Genomic DNA, 24,433 nt, shown 5'->3' with positions numbered 1-24,433 from the left:
CGATCCTCACTTCTTAATCCCCACTTATACGTATCAAAGCAATGTAGTGGAGGTGTACGACTTAACAATTAAGCAGTATAATAAAAAAATCATGTAAAGTAGCCGACACAAATCACAAAGCATGTGGAATATATTCAAATGCACGCTACTCAGAGTCTAGTTTCAGCAGAATATCATCTGCAGGCAGCAAAAGCACGCAGCTCTCAACTGGTTGTGGCATGGAGCAGCTCTCAACTGGTTGTGGCATGGAGCAGCTCTCAACTGGTTGTGGCATGGAGCAGCTCTCAACTGGTTGTGGCATGGAGCAGCTCTCAACTGGTTGTGGCATGGAGCAGCTCTCAACTGGTTGTGGCATGGAGCAGCTCTCAACTGGTTGTGGCATGGAGCAGTTCACAGAAGAATGACATCGGTAGCCGGTAGTGTTGGTAGGAAAGAAGGTTAAACTTATCTACCAATAAATAAAATGGAAAATGGGTATGCAAATAAGGTATTGAAAAAGGTTTGGTCCGAAGTCTTGGTTAGTAGGCTATTAGTGATGAAACTGGCTCATGAGGACCGCCACAGGAAAGGAAGACCCAGAGTTACCTCTGCTACAGAGGATAAGTTCATTAGAGTTACCAGCCTCCGAAATTGCAGCCCAAATAAATGTTTCACAGAGTTCAAGTAGCAGACACATCAACAGCAACTGTTCAGAAGAGACTGTATAAATCAGGCCTTCATGGTCGAATTGCTGCAAAGAAACCACTACTAAAGGACACCAATAAGAAGAAGAGACTTGCTTGGGACAAGAAACACGAGCAATGGACATTAGACCGGTGGAAATCTGTCCAAATTTGTCAGACGCAGAGTAGGTGAACGGATGAACTCCGCATGTGTGGTTCCCACCGTGAAGCATGGAGAAGGTGTGATGGTGCTTTGCTGGTGACACTGTCAGTGATTTATTTAGATTTCAAGGCACACTTAACCAGCATGGCTACCACAGCATTCTGCAGCGATACGCCATCCCATTTGGTTTGTGCTTAGTGGGACGATCATTTGTTTTCAACAGGACAATGACCCAACACACCTTCAGACTGTGAAAGGGCTATTTGACCAATAAGGATAGTAATGGAGTGCTGCATCAGATGACCTGGCCTCCACAATCACCCAACCTCAACCCAATTGAGATGGTTTGGGATGAGTTGGACTGCAGAGTGAAGGAAAAGCAGCAAACAAGTGTTCAGCATATGTGGGAACTCCTTCAAGACTGTTGGAAAAGCATTCCAGGTGAAGCTGGTTGAGAGAATGTCAAGGGTGTGAAAAGCTGTCATGGTAAAGGGTGGCTACTTTGAATAATCTAAAATATATTTTGAGTTGTTGAACACTTTTTTGGTTACTAAACTCAGCAAAAAAGGAAAAGTCCCTTTTTCAGGACCCGGTCTTTCAAAGATAATTCGTAAAAATCAAAATAACTTCACATATCTTCATTGTAAAGGGTTTACACACTGTTTCCCATGCTTGTTCAATGAACCATAAACAATTCATGAACATGCACCTATGGAACGGTCGTTAAGACAGACGGTAGGCAATTAAGGTCACAGTTATGAAAACTTAGGACACTAAAGAGGCCTTTCTACTGACTCTGAAAAACACAAAAAAAAAGATGCCCAGGGTCCCTGCTCATCTGCGTGAACGTGCCTTAGGCATGCCACAAGGAGGCATGAGGACTGCAGATGTGGCCAGGGCAATAAATTGCAATGTCTGTACTGTGAGATGCCTAAGACAGCGCTACAGGGAGACAGGACGGACAGCTGATTGTCCTCACAGAGGCAGACCACGTGTAACAACACCTGCACAGGATCGGTACATCCGAACATCACACCTGCAGGACAGATACAGGATGGCAACAACGACTGCCCGAGTTACACCAGGAACGCACAATCCCTCCATCAGTGCTCAGACTGTCCGCAATAGACTGAGAGAGGCTGGACTGAGGGCTTGTAGGCCTGTTGTAAGGCAGGTCCTCACTAAACCTCACCGGCAACAACGTCGCCTATGGACACAAACCCACCGTCGCTGGACCAGACAGGACTGGCAAAAAGTGCTCTTCACTGACGAGTCGTGTTTTTTTTTTTTTTTGCAAGACAGGAATGTCAGTGTTTTGCCATGGCCAGCGAAGAGTCCATATCTCAATCCCATTGAGCACGTCTGGGACCTGTTGGATCGGAGGGTGAGGGCTAGGGCCATTCCCCCCAGAAATGTCTGGGAATTTGCAGGTGCCTTGGTGGAAGAGTGGGGTAACATCTCACAGCAAGAACTGGCAAATCTGGTGCAGTCCATGAGGAGGAGATGCACTGCAGTACTTAATGCAGCTGGTGGCCACACCAGATACTGACTGTTACTTTTGATTTTGACCCACCCCCCTTTGTTTAGGGACACATTATTCAATTTCTGTTAGTCACATGTCTGTGGAACTTGTTCAGTTTATGTCTCAGTTGTTGAATCTTGTTATGTTCATACAAATATTTACACATGTTAAGTTTGCTGAAAATAAACACAGTTGACAGTGAGAGGAAGTTTCTTTTTTTGCTGAGTTTACATGATTCCATGTGTTATTTCATAGTTTTGATGTCTTCACTATTATTCTAGAATGTAGAAAATAGTAAAAATGCTAAAACAAAACTTGAATGAGGAGGTGAGTCCAAACTTTTGACTGGTACTGTCTCTGTGTGTTGGTGTACACACACACACACACACACACACACACACACACACACACACACACACACACACAAGTCTCTTCGGAAAGTATTCATATTAAAAAATATATATAAATCTACACACACGCACAACACCCCATAATGACAAAGCAAAAACAGGTTTAGACATTTCTGCTAATTTATTTAAAACATTTAAAACACAATTACATAACTATTCAGACTCTTTACTCAGTACTTTGTTGAAACACCTTTGGCAGTAATTACAGCATGTGTCTTCTTGTGTATGACGCTACAAGCTTTGCACACATATATTTGGGGAGTTTCTCCCATTCTTCTCTGCAGATCCTCTCAAGCTCTGTCAGGTTGGATGAGGAGCGATGCTGCACAGCTATTTTCAGGTCTCTCCAGAGATGTTCGATCGGGTTCAAGTCCGGGCTCTGGCTGGGCCACTCAAGGACATTCAGAGACTTGTCCCGCAACCCCTCCTGCATTGTCTGGGCTGTGTGCCTATGGTCATTGTCCTGTTGGAAGGTGAATCTTCGCCCCAGTCTGAGGTCCTGAAGCAGGTTTTCACTCAGGATCGCTCTGTACTTTGCTCCGTTCATCTTTCCCTTGATACTGACTATTCTCTAAGTCCCTGCCGCTGAAAAACATCCCCACAGCATGCTGCTGCCACCACCATGCTTCATCGTAGGAATGGTGCCAGGTTTCCTCTAGATGTGATGCTTGGCGTTCAGGTCAAAGAGTTCAATCTTGGTTTTATCAGACCAGAGAATCATATTTCTCATGGTCTGTGAGTCTTCAGGTGCCTTTTGGCAAACTCCAAGCAGGCTGCCATGTGCCTTTTACTGAGGAGTGGCTTCCGTCTGACCACTCTACCATAAAGGACTAATTGATGGAGCGCTGCAGAGATGGTTGTCCTTCTGGAAGGTTCTCCCATCTCCACAGAAGAACTCCAGAGCTCTGTCAGAGTGACCATCGGGTTCTTGGTTACTTCCCTGACCAAGGCCTGTCTCCCTCGATTGCTCAGTTCGGCCAGCTCTAGGATGAGTCTTGGTGGTTCCAAACTTCTTCCATTTCAGAATGATGGAGGCCACTGTGTTCTTGGGGACCTTCAATGCTGCAGAATGTTTTTGGTACCCTTCCCCAGATCTGTGCCTCGACACAATCCTGTCTCAGAGCACTACGTACAATTCCTTCGACCTCATGGCTTGGTTTTTGCTCTGACATGCACTGTCAACTGTGGCACCTGACACAGACAGGTGTGTGCCTTTCCAAATCATGTCCAATCAATAATTTTTTTTACCACAGGTCGACTCCAATCACGTTGTAGAAACATCAAGGATGATCAATGGAAAGAGAATGCACCCGAGCTCAATTGAGACTCATAGCAAACGGTCTGAATAGTTATGTAAATAAGGTATTTCATTTTTATTTATAAATTTGCTAAAATTTCTACAAACCTGTTTTTGGCTTTGCCATTATGGGGTATTGTGTAGATTGCTGATAATTTTTATTTACTTAATCCATTTTAGAATAAGGCTGCATTGTAACAAAATGTGGAAAAAGGGAAGGGTTCTGAATAATTACAAAAGCATACATACAGTGCATTCGGAAAGTATTCAGACCCCTTCCACTTTTCCACATTTTGTTACAGCCTTATTCAGTTAATTTTGTATACATTTGCAAAAGGTTATAAAAAACTGTTTTTGCGTTGTCATTATGGGGTAGTGTGTGTAGATTGATGAGGGGAAAAACGATTTAAATCGATGTTAGAATAAGGCTGTAAGATAACAAAATGTGGAAAAAGTCAAGGGGTCTGAATGCTTTACAAATGCACTGTATACAGTGCCTTCAAAAAGCATTCACACCCCTCAACTATTTACACATTTTGTTACGTTACAGCCTGAATTAAAAATGTATTACATTTAGATTTTGTGTCACTGATCTACACACGGTACCCCATAATGTCAAAGTGGAATTATGTTTTTATAGATGTTTAAAAGTTAATAAAAAATGAAAATCTGAAACGACTTGAGTCAATCAGTATTCAACCCTTTTGTTATGGCAAGATCAGGAGTAAAAATGTGCTTAACATGTCACATAATAAGTTGCATGGACTCACATGATTTTTAAAAGACTGCCCCATCTCTGTACCCCACACATACAACTATCTGTAAGGCCCCTCAGTCGAGTTGTGAATTTCAAGCACAGATCCAACCACAAAGACCAGTCAGTAGATTAAAAAAAAAAATTCCCAGGGATATGTGACTCGTGATGACAGCTTGAGCATGTTGCAGTTAATAATTACATTTTGGATGGTGTATCAATACACCCAGTCACTACAAAGATACAGGCGCCCTTACTAACTCAGTTGCCGGAGAGGAAGGAAACCGCTCAGGGATTTCACCAGGAGGCCAATGGTGATTTTAAAACAGTGTTTAATGGCTGTGATAGGAGATAAATGAGGATGTATCAACAACGTTGCAGTACTCCACAATACTAACATAAAGCCATGGATTACAGGCAACATCCGCACTGAGCTAAAGGCTAGAGCTGCCGCTTTCAAGGAGCGGGACTCTAACCAGGAAGCTTATAAGAAATCCCGCTATGCCCTCTGACGAACCATCAAACAAGCAAAGCGTCAATACAGGACTAAGATAGAATCGTACTACACCGGCTCTGACGCTCGTCGGATGTGGCAGTGCTTGGAAACCATTACAGACTACAAAGGGAAGCACAGCCGAGAGCTGCCCAGTGACACGAGTCTACCAGACGAGCTAAACTACTTCTAAGCTCACTTCGAGGCAAATAACACTGAAACATGCATGATAGCACCAGCTGTTCCAGAAGACTGTGTGATCACACTCTCTGCAGCCGATGTGAGAAAGACCTCTAAACAGGTCAACATTCACAAGGGCCAGATGGATTACCAGGACCTGTACTGCGAGCATGCGCTGACCAACTGGCAAGTGTCTTCACTGACATTTTCAACCTCTCCCTGTCTGAGTCTGTAACACCAACATGTTTTAAGCAGAACACCATAGTGCCTGTGCCCAAGAACACTAAGGTAACCTGCCTAAATGACTACCGACCCGTAGTGCTTTGAAAGGCAGGTCATGGCTCACATCAACACCATAATACCAGAAATCCTAGACCCACTAGAATTTGCATACCGCCCTAACAGATCCACAGATGATGCAATTTCTATTGCACTCCACACTGCCCTTTCCCACCTGGACAAAAGGAGCACCTACAGTGGGGAGAACAAGTATTTGATACACTGCCGATTTTGCAGGTTTTCCTACTTACAAAGCATGTAGAGGTCTGTAATTTTTATCATAGGTACACTTCAACTGTGAGAGACGGAATCTAAAACAAAAATCCAGAAAATCACATTGTATGATTTTTAAATAATTAATTTGCATTTTATTGCATGACATAAGTATTTGATACATCAGAAAAGCAGAACTTAACTTAACTTTGGTACAGAAACCTTTGTTTGCAATTACAGAGATCATATGTTTCCTGTAGTTCTTGACCAGGGTTGCACACACTGCAGCAGGGATTTTGGCCCACTCCTCCATACAGACCTTCTCCAGATCCTTCAGGTTTCGGGGCTGTCGCTGGGCAATACGGACTTTCAGCTCCCTCCAAAGATTTTCTATTGGGTTCAGGTCTGGAGACTGGCTAGGCCACTCCAGGACCTTGAGATGCTTCTTACGGAGCCACTCCTTAGTTGCCCTGGCTGTGTGTTTCGGGTCGTTGTCATGCTGGAAGACACAGCCACGACCCATCTTCAATGCTCTTACTGAGGGAAGGAGGTTGTTGGCCAAGATCTCGCGATACATGGCCCCATCCATCCTCCCCTTACGGTGCAGTCGTCCTGTCCCCTTTGCAGAAAAGCATCCCCAAAGAATGATAATTCCACCTCCATGCTTCACGGTTGGGATGGTGTTCATGGAGTTGTACTCATCCTTCTTCTTCCTCCAAACACGGCGAGTGGAGTTTAGACCAAAAAGCTCTATTTTTGTCTCATCAGACCACATGACCTTCTCCCATTCCTCCTCTGGATTTCCAGATGGTCATTGGCAAACTTCAGACGGGCCTGGACATGCGCTGGCTTGAGCAGGGGGACCTTGCGTGCACTGCAGGATTTGAATCCATGACGGCGTAGTGTGTTACTAATGGTTTTCTTTGAGACTGTGGTCCCAGCTCACTTCAGGTCATTGATCAGGTCCTGCCGTGTAGTTCTGGGCTGATCCCTCACCTTCCTCATGATCATTGATGCCCCACGAGGTGAGATCTTGCATGGAGCCCCAGACCGAGGGTGATTGACCGTCATCTTGAACTTCTTCCAATTTCTAATAATTGCGCCAACAGTTGTTGCCTTCTCACCAAGCTGCTTGCCTATTGTCCTGTAGCCCATCCCAGCCTTGGGCAGGTCTACAATTTTATCCCTGATGTCCTTACACAGCTCTCTGGTCTTGGCCATTGTGGAGAGGTTGGAGTCTGTTTGATTGAGTGTGTGGACAGGTGTCTTTTATACAGGTAACGAGTTCAAACAGGTGCAGTTAATACAGGTAATGAGTGGAGAACAGGAGGGCTTCTTAAAGAAAAACTAACAGGTCTGTGAGAGCCGGAATTCTTACTGGTTGGTAGGTGATCAAATACTTATGTCATGCAATAAAATGCAAATTAATTACTTAAAAATCATACAATGTGATTTTCTGGATTTTTGTTTTAGATTCCATCTCGCACAGTTGAAGTGTACCTATGATAAAAAATTACAGACCTCTACATGCTTTGTAAGTAGGAAAACCTGCAAAATCGGCAGTGTATTAAATACTTGTTCTCCCCACTGTATGTGAGAATGCTATTAATTGACTACAGACAGCGTTCAACACCATAGTGCCCTCAAAGCTAATCAATAAGCTAAGGACTATGGGACTAAACACCTCCCTCTGCAACTAGATTCTGGATTTCCTGACGGGCCGCCCCCAGGTGGTAAGGGTAGGTAACAACACATCCGCCATGCTGATCCTTAACACAGGATCCCCTCAGGGGTGCTTGCTCAGCCCCCTGCTGTACTCCCTGTTCACTCATGACTGCACAGCCAGGCACGACTCCAACACCATCATTAAGTTTGCCAATGACACAACAGTGGTAGGCCTGACCTATAGGCTGTCTCGCCGACAACAATGAAACAACCTATAGGGAGGAGGTCAGAGACCTGGCCGTGTGGTGCCAGGACAACAGCCTCTCCCTCAACGTGATCAAGACCAAAGAGATGATTGTGGACTACAGGAAAAAGAGGACCGAGCACGCCCCCATTCTCATCAACGGGGCTGCAGTGGAGCAGGTTGAGAGCGTCAAGCTCCTTAGTGTCCACATCACCAACAAGCTAACATGGTCGAAGCACACCAAGACAGTCGTGAAGAGGGCACGACAAAACCTATTCCCCCTGAGGAGACTGAAAAGATTTGGCATGGGACCTCAGATCCTCAAAAGTTTCTACAGCTGCACCATCGAGAGAATCCTGACTGGTTGCATCACTGCCTGGTATGGCAACTGCTCGGCCTCCGACAGCAAGGCACTACAGAGGGTAGTGCGAACGGCCCAGTACATCACTGGGGCCAAGCTTCCTGCTATCCAGAACTTCTATACCAGGCGGTGTCAGAGGAAAACCCTAAAAATTGTAAAAGACTCCAGCCACCCTAGTCATAGACTCTTTTCTCTGCTACTGCACGGCAAGCGGTACGGGAGCACCAAGTCTAGGTTCAAGAGGCTTCTAAACAGCTTCTACCCCCAAGCCATAAGGACTTCTGAACATCTAGTCAAATGGCTACCCAGACTTTTGCATTGTTACCCCCCTCCTCTCTTTTACACCGCTGCTACTCTGTTGTTATCATCTATGCATAGTCACTTTAATAACTCTACCTACATGTACAGTCGTGGCCAAAAGTTTTGAGAATGACACAAATAATAATTTTCACAAAGTCTGCTGCCTCAGTTTGTATGATGGCAATTTGCATATACTCCAGAATGTTATGAAGAGTGATCAGATGAATTGCAATGAATTCCCAAGTCCCTCTTTGCCATGCAAATGAACTGAATCCCCAAAAAACATTTCCACTGCATTTCAGCCCTGCCACAAAAGGACCAGCTGACATCATGTCAGTGATTCTCTCGTTAACACAGATGTGAGTGTTGACGAGGACAAGGCTGGAGATCACTCTGTCATGCTGATTGAGTTCGAATAACAGACTGGAAGATTCAAAAGGAGGGTGGTGCTTGGAATCATTGTTCTTCCTCTGTCAGCCATGGTTACCTGCAAGGAAACACGTGCCATCATCATTGCTTTGCACAAAAAGGGCTTCACAGGCAAGGATATTGCTGCCAGTAAGATTGCACCTAAATCAACCATTTATCGGATCAAGGAGAGCGGTTCAATTGTTGTGAAGAAGGGCGCACAAGAAAGTCCAGCAAGCGCCAGGACCGTCTCCTAAAGTTGATTCAGCTGCGGGATCAGGGCAACACCAGTACAGAGATTGCTCAGGAATGGCAGCAGGCAGGTGTTAGGGCATCTGCACACACAGTGAGGTGAAGACTTTTGGAGGATGGCCTGGTGTCAAGAAGGGCAGCAAAGAAGCCACTTCTCTCCAGGAAAAACATCAGGGACAGACTGATATTCTGCAAAAGGTAAAGAGATTGGACTGCTGAGAACTGGGGTAAAGTCATTTTCTCTGATGAATCCCCTTTCCAATTGTTTGGGACATCTGGAAAAAAGCTTGTCCGGAGAAGACAAGGTGAGCGCTACCATCAGTCCTGTGTCATGCCAACAGTAAAGCATACTGAGACCATTCATGTGTGGGGTTGCTTCTCAGCCAAGGGAGTGGGCTCACTCACATTTTGGCCTAAGAACACAGCCATGAATAAAGAATGGTACCAACACATCCTCCGAGAGCAACTTCTCCCAACCATCCAGGAACAGTTTGGTGACGAACAATGCCTTTTCCAGCATGATGGAGCACCTTGCCATAAGGCAAAAGTGATAACTAAGTGGCTCGGGGAACAAAACATCGATATTTTGTGTCCATGGCCAGGAAACTCCCCAGACCTTAATCCCATTGAGAACTTGTGGTCAATCCTCAAGAGGCGGGTGGACAAACAAAAACCCACAAATTCTGACAAACTCCAAGCATTGATTATGCAAGAATGGGCTGACATCAGTCAGGATGTGGCCCAGAAGTTAATTGACAGCATGCCAGGGCGGATTGCAGAGGTCTTGAAAAAGAAGGGTCAACACTGCAAATATTTACTCTTTGCATCAACTTCATGTAATTTTCAATAAAAGTCTGACACTTATGAAATGCTTGTAATTATACTTCAGTATTCCATAGTAACATCTGACAAAAATATCTAAAGACACTGAAGCAGCAAACTTTGTGGAAATTAATATTTGTGTCATTCTCAAAACTTTTGGCCACGACTGTACATATTACCTCAACTAACCGGTGCCCCCGCACATTGACTCTGTACCGGTACCCCCCTGCACAGTATATAGTCTCACTATTTTTATTTTACTGCTGCTCTTTAATTACTTGTTACTTTTATTTCTTATCCATATTTTTTTAAACTGCATTGATGTTTAGGGGCTCGCAAGTAAGCGTTTCACTGTAAGGTCTGTTGTATTTGGCGCATGTGACTAATACAATTTTATTTGATAAATGACAGTGAAAAGAACAAAGCCTGTACAGAATACAGGCTTCCTGTTTGCAATAAGGCACTTAAGTAATACTGCAAAAAATTTGGCTAAGAAATGTTATTTTTTTTATCTCAATACAAAGCGTTATGTTTGGGGAAAATCCAACACAACACATCACTGAGTACCACTCCTCACATTTTCAAGCATGGTGGTGGCTGCATCATGTTATGGGTATGCTTGTCAACGGAAAGGACTGGGGACGGTATTTTTTTTAAGATAAAAAGAAACGGAATAGAGCTAAGCACAGGCATATTTCCTAGAGGAATACATGGTTCAGTTTGCTTTCCAACAGACACTGGAAGACAAATTCATCCTCCAGTTGGACAATTACCTAAAACTCAAGGCCAAATACACACGAGTTGCTTACCAAAACAACATTGAATGTTCTTGGGTGGCCTAGTTACAGTTTTGACCTAAAACCGTCTTGAGAATCAATGGCAAGACTTGAAAATGGCTGTCTAGCAATGATCAACAACCAATTTGACACAGAATATTTTTTTAAGAATAAATGGGCAAATATTGTACAATCCAGGTGTGCAAAGCTCTTAGAGACAAAGCTCTTTAATCGCTGCCAAAGGTGACTAACATGTATTGACTCAGGGGGTTGAATACATATCTAATCAAGATAGTGTTTTATTTTCCATCAAACATTTTTGACAAAAAATTACAATGAAATCCATTTTAATCCCACTTTGTAATACAACAAAATGAGGAAAAAGTCAAGGGGTATGAATATTTTCTGAAAGTACTATATGTAATGAAAAGTACCCAGACCTCCCCCTGTAAAGTGAACTGAAATTGAAACTGAAATTGTCCAAGAAGAACTAGCTAGCTCACCTGATAAACAGTGCTGACAATTCCTTTTGGGCTAGCTAGCTAAATTATACAGCCAACATTTTTTCGATATGGATGCTGTTACATAACCAAACAGTTGGATAATTTTTTGGTGTGAAACCATTATGTGATGTATGACAGAATTGAATGTTGCATGCAATTTCAATGTTGTTTTAGTTGCTTTTAGCATCAGCAAATTTGCTTGAGATAATCTCACTGCAAACATGTTGCTTGACTTTACTCAAGGTGAGCTCCTCACCTCACTCAGCCTGCATTTTCAGACTTCCTGGTAGTTTGACACATTTTTAGCATTTTTAATCAGGGAAAAAATATTACAGTTGATGTTTTAGTCACTCAAAAGGCTATTTTACAATGGAATCAGAATGACTGTTTGGGAGCTTTAACAAACAACATGAATAGGAAATAAGCATAGACGTGTACATTAACGTATGTGAACTTACAACTGTTTTAAGCTAAAAAAAAATTGTTTGACAATAAGGCTAAAAAATGTTGTTTGACAATAAGGTATTATGATTTGAGAGCTGTAGCCTACCTGGGTCCAGTTCCTCCTCCTCCTCTTCCTCTTCGTCATCATCCTCATTCTCAGAAACCTCACTGTCATCTGTTTCCTCAGAATCCTCCTCTAAACTCTTTGCAACTTCTGCTACTTTCTCTTTCGGTCCTTGCACTTTCCCATCATCGAAAACACCTTTCCCTCCTATTTTTTCACCAGGTTCTTCTTCCTCAGCTTTATCAGTGACCGTCCTTCCTAGCTTCCCTGTGTTTACAGGTTTTGGAGTGGTCTGAAACATTGCAGTCTGGTCTGCCAGTGGCAGCTCGGAATCATTCTCAATGGTTCTTAAGTGTTCAACAGGGGGAGTGGAAGTAGCTGGTACAGTAGTCAACACAGTACCAGTTTCAACACGAGACACAGATATCAGGACAGTTTTAGTTATTTTGGGGTTTTGGTGAAGGCTATTGCTTTGACCACTTACTAAACTCTTGGGTAGCAATATGGGACTAACAGGCCGTGAAGTGTGTGGCACTGCCACGGGTTTGTGTGTAGAAGGAGGGGGTGGGCAGAGTATTGTCAGTGTCTCAGGGGGCCCAGAGGGATTTGGGGTTACTGTAATGTGAGGGCCAGCCTGTGAGGCAACCTGCTGAACTGTAGAAGCAGTCTGTGAGTCTACAGAAACCAGCTGATCTACACCGACCAGTTCTGGGTCCACAGCTGTAGGGGTGAGTGCAGCAGGAGGCAGCGAGGAACTGGGGGTTTGGAGGTTAGCCAGGGATCCAGGGGAGATATTGTTAGAGGCCGAAGGCGATGGTGTCTCCTTCACACAGGTTGTTTCTCTGGGCTGCAAGATGTCAGGGAACCCTAGTTCTGTCAGCTGGATATCGATGGTGAAGTCTGACATGGTACCTGTGAGACAAACACAATCCATTGATATAATTCTCTAATGCCACCATTTCAGGATCAGGACAAAAGCCATCAGAATTATGTACAGTAAGACCAGACCATAATACAATTCGTGTCACTAAAAGTAACTGTCATTACAAAACAAAATGTTGAATGCTTTTATGCTAATGTTGGCAGAAAACGTCAGAAAACAGCTAAGACAATGTATGTTTGACACTGATTCTGAAATATAGAAAAAGTAACTAGCCATATTCAAGCAAGTGCAGTGAGCGAGCTGAATACATGAACGCACTGACTGTGACGACAACATTCACCATATTAACTTTGAGTTGTAGCTAGCTAACGGTAGCTAGTCACTTAGCAAACCGAATTAAAATCATAAGCGCAAAAATGCCCAACGTCAATAAAAACTACCTAACTACTATAACCATTGACAGAATAAGCAGGTAAATTATGACGACATATGGACTTCCGCAGATCACCTCAGTTCTGATTGCAACAGTGAAGATGGCTAATTTTCAGATGCTCCACCTGGACAGAAACACCTTGTGGCCATGGAGGCATGCGCTCTTCACTGTCCGAAAAATATCCAGAAACTATCTTATGTGACTGATCTGTGATACTGTATAACGCTTGTTGCACAATGTTACTATCTAGCCTAAATACTGATTAAAACGTATGTTTAATTTATTTTGTAACACACAATTTGTTGTAATTGAATCACTCACAAACCGCGACCGATCTGCTTCCGTCTTCTACAACAGTGGGACAAAAACATCCGGCACTTTACACACTTAATGACACTTACTGTCGTGGAGGGGTATTACAATAACAAATAATATTTGATTCTTTATTAAGAAGAGGCTCTTATCCAGAGCGACTTACAGGAGAAATTGGGGTAAAGGGCCTTGCTCAATGGCACATTGGCAGATTTTTCACCTAGTGGGCTCAGGATTCGAACCAACGAACTTTCAGTTACTGGACAACACTCTTAACCACTAGGCTACCTGCCTGACCTGTGAATGGAACGTTGCACTGAGTGTGAAAAAGCATAAAACTACAAGGGGGATATTTAATGGCAGAACATATTTTTTATTATTTTTTGGGATGTGTCTATAAAATTATGATTTCACATATTCTCAACATCTTTTAAAAACAGTATGTGCCTCCTGTTTTCTGAACAAAATGCTACAATAAAAAAAGTTAAGATTATGATATGCAGTCCTGACAAGACTATGTAGAAGGGGATTCTGCGCCTGAACGATCCATACTCTGCAGCTCCTCCTCCTCATTGCTTGAGTGTAATGAAGAGTCACTGTGATGAGGGGTGAAGTTTATCTCCAAGATCTGGAAGGTGGCACCTGAACTCTCCCTCTGTGGGTTTGTTGAGTTTGCTCTGTGTGCTGCCTGAGCTGCTGCCTGAGCCATTGCCTTCCCTATGGCCCTCCAGGAATTGCTGCAGAGGTTCTGGCTTTTGTGCTTGCAGAACAAATGATGGCTGCCGAAATAGCCCCCACAGGTGGTACACTGGACCAGCCGAGGGTTGCACTTGTGTTTGTGGAGCACGCCAGGTGACCAGAACTCTCGAGAGCAGGCCTGGCAGACATGAGTAGGTTTGGGGCGGGTGTAGGGTTTCAGCAGCATATGAGCAACGCCTTTAGGCCGGCCTGGGCCACGTTTGGAGAAGGCAGGTCGAGGATGGCAAGGCAGAGCTAAACTGTGCATGTTGACCTGGTGTCTGATGAGGAGCATGTCATTCTTGAATATGCGGCAACACATGTTGCATGGATGAAGGTGCCTTTCCTTGACATGATGGTGCAGAAGAATAGGCAGAGCAAAAGTTTCTTGGCAGAATCGGCACAGCAAGGGACCCGGGGACACCACATCAGGCTCAGGGGTCTGGAAGACACTCTGGCTTGCCTCCAGGGATGGTGGAAAGGAGAACGAGGAGTAGCCCAGATCTATGGCGTCAGGAGAGGGGAGCTGAAGTGGAATATCCCAGGTGGGCTCAGCAGTCGTTTGACTCAGGTTTGGTTTCATGTCAACGGAGAGGTTCAGAACAAGATCCCTAAGGACCACAAGGCACTGGACACAGAAGGACAAATTTCTAAGGGAATCTCTCCAGCCACAGTTACGGCAGTAGATCTTCTTTGGACTCAGGTCCAATGGCTCTTCCTCAAGAGATGTAGAGGATTGTGGAGCAGTGGGATTTCCTGGTAGGCAGAACAAAAAAAATATGACAGGGACATCAAATCAGCAAAAACAAAACTTTGGAAAAATTGCCTAGAAATCCCCAGTTCAAGCAGCTCATAGTGGGCATTCATAAAATGATGTGCAAGTCCCTGGCATAAAAGGAAGACAGAGAGCTGTGCAATAAAGATGCAAAATACCTGTAAAATCAAACCCAGGTCTCCCTGTTTTTTGGTGGCATCTCTAAATGTATCCAGCCCTAAGGTCGAATATGGTATTGAAGCTGGGTGATTGAGAACACCTGAAACAGGGGAACAAGATACTTTAAGCGTAGATCCATTTTGATAACGCAAAAAAGCAACTCAAAGGTAACTTTATTTTAGAAACGCAAAACTTTATTTTAAACAGCAGAGGGCGTAGTAAACTAAATTATGTTCATCTTGCTATCGGTACAGGGCATCTGCTGTCGTCTTAATTACTCCTTGCGCGACGGCAAAAACCCTATATTTAATTTAGATTCATTTTTTTCGTTTATCTATCATACTCTACAAATAGCCTGTCCACTTATTCAATTACCTGCGCTAGGTAAGGGATTACGTTTGGGATTGTCCGCAGAAAGATTTGTCTCCCGTTGGTTGATTTATGGTCAGTGATTTTTTGGGGGGCCTATTTACTACCTTTAAGAATGTTTTCATTCAGAATTTAATTGATAATCGTCTGTCTGTAGTTACAGCTGCTAGGCAATAGCGGGTGACGTCACAAGCACAAATTAATAAAAAGTGCGGGTAAGGAAAGACACATTGAAAGGCAAACAGACAAATGTATCATTCTGTAGCAGCCCTCGGGGCACCTTTATTACATATTGGCAGTGTCCAGGCATGTTACATGGGGAGAACAATGAAAACAAGAAAAGGTCCATTCAGGCCTCTGGTCATTCCGTCATCATGCCAAACTTAAATCAAATAATTTATGTAAAGTTCATTAGAATATTTATGACATTTAAATTAAGTATAACAAATCAGAAATATAGGTGACAAGGCGTAGCTGGTGGCAGGATTATCCTAATTCGAGTCATTGACTATTAGTCTTCATTACAACCATTGTTTAGGATGACATCATGTTAAAATCCATGCATAACACCAAAGAAGAACCATTGGGCCTAAACCAAACGAACTTAAGAGGATAAATACACTGATATCTATTATACCCTGCACATTTAACAATAGCAGTACAATTTAGAAGTTAATCATAATTCACCACTACATGAACCAGAAACCGTATATAAATAGATGCAATTTCTAAGAGACGTTATGTAACTCCCAAACATTACAATCCATGGTTCACTTATCACAATAATCTTTGTCAAAAAGTAAATATCCAACAGGTTTTATAAAATGCACGGTGGTTGCATTTCATCTTCTACTACAGAAAACGTACTTAGCAATATAAAAATCATAAAACAAACAAGAAAAGCTCCATGTCAGACAGCATGAAAGCCAATTTACATACACCTCTAAAAATAATGTAAAACCAGTAACTAAATTCTCATGATCATCATTTAAAGATAATCAAAACAGAGGGAACAAACACAATGCCCAAAACTAATTATTGTCGTTCTTAGTCCAGATAAGAAACAGATGGGTTTAACAAAGGCTTACATCTTTTGGTTAGTAAGTCAGTCACTCCAAGTGTGATGTGTGCCTTGAACATCCTAACAATCCAAAAATGACAAATGCTGAACAATCAGTGGGATGCCTCAGGCCACCTGTTAAAAATCCTGCAAGAAATTCCTCACATTCTAAAAACACCTCAAACTTATGATCTACATTTCACACCCAACCTCAAACCAACAAAAACCCTTGACCAAATTCAAATTCTTTAAAACCCCTCTGATACTTCGTCTCCCTCCCCAATCACTTTACAGAAAACCCCCCTTCCCCATTATCTCTTGCTGCGGCCCGCCGCCTCTTGCTTCTCCTCCTCCTCCTCCTCTGGGTGGCTGCTCTGCTGGTGGCCCTTCAGATTGCTCTCTCGGCCAAAGCTCTTGCCACAGGTAGGGCAGGCGTAACGCCCCTTGGTGTGTGCCCGGTTCTTGTGGGCTTCTAGCTGCTCGGGACGGGCAAAGCTCTCCTCACACTCCTCGCAGGGGTGGGCCTTACGTGGGGTGTGCTTTTCCTTCTTGTGGGTGCGGAGCTGGGCCAGGGCAGGGAAAGTGAGCTCACACTCAGGGCAGGGGTGCTGCTTGGGGGGAGCGGGAGCCGCTTTGAGTTTCTTCTCCTCTGCTGGGGCTTCACTGTCGTCTTCTCCGGCCTCCTCGCCTGCTGCTGCTTTAGGACGGCCCCGCCTGCCACCCCCTGCTGCTGCTGCTTTCCCCTTGGTCTCAGCCGGAGCTGCTGCAGCCTCCTCTGCATTGTTTCCAGTCTCCACCTCCTCTGTGCCCTCTTCCTTCTTCTTTCTCCTCTTCCCTTTCTTCTCTCCGACCGTTGCGTCCTCTGCTTTAAAGGGCCGTCCGCGCTTCTTGGCAGGCGAAGCGCTGCCGTTGCAGTGCTGGTCACCGGCGTGGTTCTCCTGGTGCATTATTAGCTCAGACTCGGTCTCGAAGCCCCGGTTGCACTTCCCACAGCGGTGGGTCTTGGTAGGGTCATCTGGCTCATCCACTTCTGCCTCTGGACGGGGGTGCTGGGCCAAGCGGTGGGTACGAAGGAGGGCAGGGCTGCGGAAGGTCTCACTGCAGTCCTTACACACAAATTGCCTCTCTGGACAGACCTGTCTCCTGTGGGTCGTCAGCTGAGGGGGAACAGAGTGAACAGAACGGAAATGTGAGTCAAGGCTGAGGGAAGAGTCTAGTGATTGACATTAACTGTTCTAGCCACAAGCAGGACTGCGTTTTTACTTGTCTGAAAGCTTGTGTCGCAAAAAAAAAGGATCTGTAACACCATGGGCCAAAAAGGTGACTGAAAACTGTTGAGTGATGCAAGGAACCACTTCACAAAATAACATTAATTATCAACACTAGTATTGACAATAGAAGGCTGCTGGTCTCGGATCCCATGTACTACATCTCCTCCTAGTGGCCTTGAGCAAAGGCACATAACCCCCACAAAGTAAAATACTGCACTGATATAAAAGGCTACTGTATAAAATATGGTCCGTCAACCCTCCATCTGGAGAGCTACTGGGTGTGCAGGCTTTTGATCCAACCCTGGTCAAACACACCAGAGTCAAGGTCCTGTTGAGTAGCTGATGTTTTACAATGTGGTGTGTTCAAGCAGGGCTGGAGCAAAAGCCTGCACTCCCAAGTAGCTCTCCAGGAGGATAATTGGCCACCCTACAACATTACAATTACAACCAAATACTTTGATATCTTTATAAAATAACTCCCTCACTCAATGTGCCGGGGATCAAATGGCTAAGGTGGGAGAGGTAGCTAACTAAGATGTTTAACTATTTGTAAGGTTAAAATATTCAGTGTTCAAAGAAATGTTGACAGCATTGGAGTTACTAGTCAATAACTTTTTCTTATTACTTTGTCAGAATTTCATGGCCAGTATTGAATAGAGAATCCTAGCCAATTTTGAGGTCAAGACGGTATTACAAACGGAGTAGGCAGCATTGGTTTCATCAACTGCGCACCCATATCAACTGAACTGTCGACAATTTACGGTTATACACGAGTGCCAGTGGAAAGTTATTTTAGGACATCGAACATGAATACATGCTAATAGCTAAATAGTTAGCGAGAACCAGCTATAGTACACAATGTTCTGAATTGGCAATTAGTTTGTCTGTTATTATTTTACCTGCTGCGCAAACATCTGTCTCTCCCTCTATGACAACAACCCACTGACACACACGCATGTGATGTACACACCATGACCTTTCCAGGATTTTCATTTCTGACCAAAAATTTGCCCTAACTGGGCAAATAACTCACTAACTAGCAATGAATATCAACAAATGTGCACTTTGATCAAAACGCATCTCGCGACTGCATGATTGAAAGACCCCGCATGCCCGTCAACACAGGACTACAATAATTATACTCGGATGCACTCTGCATAGATTGGGAGGACAGTGAGAAACACATCATATCCAATTCTGATCAGAGTAGCCTAATTGTTTGATTGTGATTTCTTTAATTGTCCATTTGGACAATTTCAATCTATAATCTCCTTGCTTGAAAATGTTTTATTGCCCTGGGCAAGCGTTAATGTAGCCTGGGTGGTAAGTAGCCTAGCGGTTAGAGTGTTGGGTTAGTAAGTAAAAGGTTGCTGATTCGAATACCCGAGCAGACAAGGTAAAAACTGTCGATGTGCCCTTGAGCAAGGCACTTAAACCTTATTTTCTCTAGGGGCTCCGTACTATGGCTGACCCTGTATATCAACACATTTCACTGCACCTATCCGGTGTATCTGACGATAAAAACACCTTATATTGGTTCAGAACCCCTGTCACTGTTCTGCACTCACCTCAGAGAAGGTACGGAAGCTCTCCTGGCAGTGGGGACACTTGAAGGGCTTGTCCTCCTTGTTGTGTGAGCCCTGGTGCTGGGTCAGCTCCTCCGAGGACGGAAAGGTACGGTCACACACATAGCAGGTGAACAGAGTATCTCCCTGGGAAGAAAATAGACGTGCATAAATTATGTTATGCGTTTGCTAAATTGGGGGGGGGGGGGGGGGGGGGCACCGCAAATTCCTACTGGTCTAGTCTGGAAATAAGCATTTACAGTTTAAGTCGGAAGTTTACACACACACCTTAGGAATTGTGACATTTTGTTTCAATGGATTTGGCTGACATTTAATCCTAGTAAAAATTCCCTGTCTTAGGTCAGTTAGGATCACCACTTTATTTTAAGAATGTGAAATGTCAGAATAATAGTAGAGATAATGATTTATTTCAGCTTTTATTTCTTTCATCACAGTCCCAGTGGGTCAGAAGTTTACATACACTCAATTAGTATTTGGTAGCATTGCCTTTAAATTGTTTAACTTGGGTCAAATGTTTCATTTCACCCCCCAACATGATGCTGCCACCCCCCGTGCTTCACGGTTGGGATGGTGTTCTTCGGCTTGCAAGCCTACTCCTTTTTCCTCCAAACATAACAGGGTTCATTATGGCCAAACAGTTCTATTTTTGTTTCATCAGACCAGAGGACATTTATCCAAAAAGTACCCACTTTGTCCCCATGTGCATTTGCAAACTGTAGTCTGGTTTTATGGCGGTTTTGGAGCAGTGGCTTCCTTGTCGAGCGGCCTTTCAGGTTATGTCGATATAGGACTCGTTTTACTGTGGATATAGATACTTTTGTACCTGTTTCCTCCAGCATCTTCACAAGGTCCTTTGCTGATTTGCACTTTCGCACCAAAGTACGTTCATCTCTAAGAGACAGAATGCGTCTCCTTCCTGAGCGGTATGACGGCTGCGTGGTCCCATGGTGTTTATAATTGCGTACTATTTTTTGTACAGATGAACGTGGTACCTTCAGGTATTTGGAAATTGCTCCCAAGGATGAACCAGACTTGTGGAAGTCAACAATTTTTTCCCCCTGAGGTTTGGCTGATTTCTTTTGGATTTTCCAATATTGTCAAGCAAAAAAGCACTGAGTTTGAGGGTAGGCCTTGAAGTACATCCACAGGTACACCTTCAATTGACTCAAATTATGTCAATTAGCCTATCAGAAGCTTCTAAAGCCATGACATCCTTTTCTGGAATTTTCCAAGTTGTTTAAAAGCACAGTCAACTTAGTGTATGTAAACTTCTGACCCACTGGAATTGTGATACAGTGAATTCTAAGTGAAATAATCTGTCTGTAAACAATTGTTGGAAAAATGACTTGTGTCATGCACAAAGTAGATGTCCTAACCGACTTGCTAAAACTATAGTTTGTTAACAAAAAAATTGTGGAGTGGTTGAAAAACAAGTTTTAATGACTCCAACATAAGTGTATGTAATCTTCCGACAACAACTGTATGTTGGTCTGAAGCTTATGATATGACAGAAAACATTTTAAGGTAAAAACGGGGCTTCAGTAGGTAATACCATCTACAAAGTTTTTAATTGTTAGACGGGTTGTGTAGTAGCATACCTGCTGGAGCTGCTGCTTGTACTCCTCACGATGGCTCTTCTTCATGTGCCTCTCCTTAGCTTTGGAGTTACAGAAAGTGATGAAGCACTGGAAACACTGCAGGTTCTCATGCTGGTCTGTGAGAAGAGGGGTCAGCGATATGACAGCTGAATATGTATTGCCTTCCCTACCTACCAGATTGATTTCATTCAACCCAAAGAAAATCTGTATTTGTCTATGAGTATGGCTGTGACGGTCATTACATTTTGTCAGACGATGATTAGCAAGCAAATGACTGAAGATCTCAGTAATTGACTGTTAATTAACAAACACATTTAGCATCTCATACAAGCCACTGATGCAGACCTGTGGAACAACTACATTTAAAATATATATATATATATATTTTTTTTTTAAGTGTAACAAATCCATGTAATATCACAAAACCATTATTTATTTTAGACAGGTCTAAAGAAACATGAAAAAATGTAGTCTAGTTCAGAAGAACAGAATATCATACTCAGAGTTGTCCTTATGTTAGGCCCTGATCTGGTTATGCCATATGGCTGTGGGCTACACTAGATCATTTGGGAGAAAGGATTTGCTTAGAATTCCATGGCATTATTTTATAGTATTCAGAATACAATTGAAAATAGCTGAACAAAATTGAAAGGATATTTTCTCCAAATTATTTGAGAGATTGCGCACATGCGACTACTGTGTTGAACAGTAAAAAAAAAAAGAAAAGATTATACACAGGCACTCCTATATGATAAATTTAGAGTAATGTAACTTTAGTTGTGACAAATGTTGGGTTGTGTTTTGATTTTTAATACATTCTTGGCTACATGATGCAAGTAAAGATTATTATTATATATATATATTTTTTAAAGTTGCACGAAAGGCATGAGCTCTGCTTAGTTTATTTGGCAAGGCTGTACACACTTCATCAGTCTCTCATTCACAATTTGACAAGCACTTGATAATGCCTCGAATTTCCCAGCTGCATCCTCTGTGTGGCCGAAATGCCCCCTAAAATAATCCATGCCTTTTGCGGACAGTGGCCTTTGTGCCCTTGGGCTGAATATAATAATTATAATTCCCTTCTGCCGGCTGTGTGCCGAAGCACCTCTCACTCGCTCTCCGTCACGTGATCAGGTCTTTCTCACAGGCTAAAAGTGACGTCAGACACGTCGGAGGCAACTGTGCGTGTCCTTATCCAATTCCGAAGTGCATATTGAAGATATTGGAAGAACTGTCCAAATTTACTTTGTCAGCCAACAAGATGAGTAGGCCTAACGAACAGCAAACGCACTAGCCTATGTCAATCGATTATCACCCATACTACAAAAGTTGACCTATTCTATTCTGTGCGAGAAATACATATTCCTAACAGCCTGGGACAGTTGTGGGATGCAATAGATCCCAAATTAATACAAACACTAGCATCAAAAAACCTGTTTCAAGCAATGCGCCTGACGCAAGAGATGAGAACGGCATAAAATGTTGATAAACTATTAGGCTATTTCTTCACATTATAAGCGCAGCAATGCGCACACAGCAGTAGGTTATAAGCTCAAATGTTCCATTAGCAGGAAAACACAATTTTCAAAAGTGCAATTATGCATGTAATGCTTTTATGATAAAAGGTGCATTTTTATGGTGTATACTATCTTCCCCGAACTTGAAACTCACGCGCTGAGTATTTATGCCAGTTAAACTCTACACCCAATATGTGTGCATCTTTTAAGGTCTTTGTATAATAAGTAATTTCTTGTACCCCAAAGCATATGTTGTTAACATTGTCTGTTTGTATACTTTTGTATGTATACTGTTTTTTCTGCAATAAAAATACAATTTCAACAAAAATAAATAACTGCCACCCAACTCACATGGTTGAATGGTGGGTGGAGGCGGTGCTTTGAAGGAGGAGATGGGTTTGTAGGGTTCTGCTGGTTTCTCAGTGGTCAGTTCTGCAGGGGGATCTGGTGGCCCCTTCCCCATCACTATCTCCTCTATATTCAGTATGTCTGAGTCCATCGTGGGAGACTGGATGTCCTGAAAAGTTTAAACATAAGATGATCGAGTTAGCCAACCAGGGAGGTACATTACTATGTAATGTAGCCAGATGGGCTTTAATATAGCTAATAATAAATTATTACATTGCAAACTAGATAAAAGTTATGACAGACATTTACTTACATTTTAAATAACTAAGTCTTGTACACAGGCGTATCTCAATTAAATCCTACTTATTTGGACTGAATGCTAAAAAATAAAAAAGGGTTCACTGACTTTATGGCTGGCTGGCTAATTCGATGTTAGTTGCGAACTAAGTTCTTGACTAGTTAACTACATAGCCAGCTGTTCACTAACATTAACTACAGCTAGTTAAATGCCCATAATTGATTTTATAGCTTTAATTTGCTTGCAAAAGTTAGAAATAAGAACGTTAAAACATGCACAGCTAGCAGCTCAAGGCTCTAACGTTAGCTGAAATAGGCTCCCAAACCAACAAGGCCCTAAAGTTAGCTAACGGTGAGAAGGATGCCCATATCAGCTAACGGTAGCAGGTTAGTCGACATTAGAAGGATAGATTGCGAGTTTCCTCAGAAACAGATTATAATTTTCACAAAGTGAAGCAACGGTAGTTATATTTTAGCTAGATGTATTTAATGTATACACTATGCCAAAGACGATAGACATGTTACATTTGTACTAATGTTAACGTTTGTCTAAATAGGACTTCGCGAAACTCCTGTTAGACAAACGATAGCCTTTTCCAACCATTAGCTACACCGACACGCATGTTACACAGCCCGATATTTTCGTTACGAATTTATAAAAAATAAAATGTTTAGGGGTCAGTTTTAGGTTCTTGCCAGACGGTTTAACAGTCAGTTGTGTCTTTACCTTAGTCTTCTCCATCAATGGTTTGCTGAGCTAACACCAAGTTCGAATAACAACCAAGCTAGCTACATTAGCTGGCTGGCTAACAATTCAAAACGGAGAATTAACAATTTAGTATATTACGGAAGTTTAGTTCACGGAAACCAACTGCCCCACCATGATATGGTAAATATGTAGTCATAAGTCTTAAACGATATTAGCAAACTAACGTTACAGCTAAACATGAATTGCGAACAAGCCGTTAGCCACCTACCTCAAACCGCTTCCAGTACAGTGAATGTGGAAATTGAATTGCCCCTTGTCACGTGACAAGGGCAATATTTTGGTCTTCAACAATACAATTCCATTTTGAATGCTTCTCTTCTCTTTCTCCTTAACTTGAGCAAATGCATACACGTGTTTGTCTATGCTTGGGTGCAGTTGATTTGGTAAATCATCGAATTAATTCGCTGTTTGTTGCTAGAGATTTGATGAATAACTCCGGTGAAAAAATTTACCTTGAGCAGCAGGTGGACCAATACAATTCACAACCCAAACAGTCAGGAAAC

At 42.9% G+C, this 24,433-nt stretch overlaps 1 protein-coding gene across 3 annotated transcripts; it reads right to left on the bottom strand.

Annotated features, from left to right (window-relative positions):
• Positions 1–15,733: 15,733 nt before the first annotated feature.
• On the bottom strand, positions 15,734–24,234 carry LOC120048586 (zinc finger protein 3-like). 3 transcript variants are annotated; one of them, XM_038994673.1, is made up of 5 exons: positions 24,139–24,234; positions 22,868–23,033; positions 20,997–21,112; positions 19,381–19,524; positions 15,734–17,698 (listed from the first exon to the last, which is right to left on the bottom strand). In XM_038994673.1, exons 2-5 carry the CDS (start codon positions 23,013–23,015, stop codon positions 16,853–16,855), a joined length of 1,254 nt encoding a protein of 417 aa, XP_038850601.1. In that variant the 5' UTR covers positions 23,016–23,033; positions 24,139–24,234; the 3' UTR covers positions 15,734–16,852. The 3 variants fall into 3 exon arrangements, with proteins under 3 accessions (XP_038850601.1, XP_038850600.1, XP_038850602.1); XM_038994672.1 differs by lacking the exon at positions 24,139–24,234 and adding an exon at positions 23,889–24,128; XM_038994674.1 differs by lacking the exon at positions 24,139–24,234 and adding an exon at positions 23,178–23,851.
• Between the last annotated feature and the right edge of the window lie 199 nt (positions 24,235–24,433).

This window comes from Salvelinus namaycush, chromosome 5, assembly GCF_016432855.1.
Source record: "Salvelinus namaycush isolate Seneca chromosome 5, SaNama_1.0, whole genome shotgun sequence".
NCBI lineage: Eukaryota > Metazoa > Chordata > Actinopteri > Salmoniformes > Salmonidae > Salvelinus > Salvelinus namaycush.
Note: the sequence above shows the minus strand (reverse complement) of the source record. Positions and strands in the feature narration are given on the sequence as shown.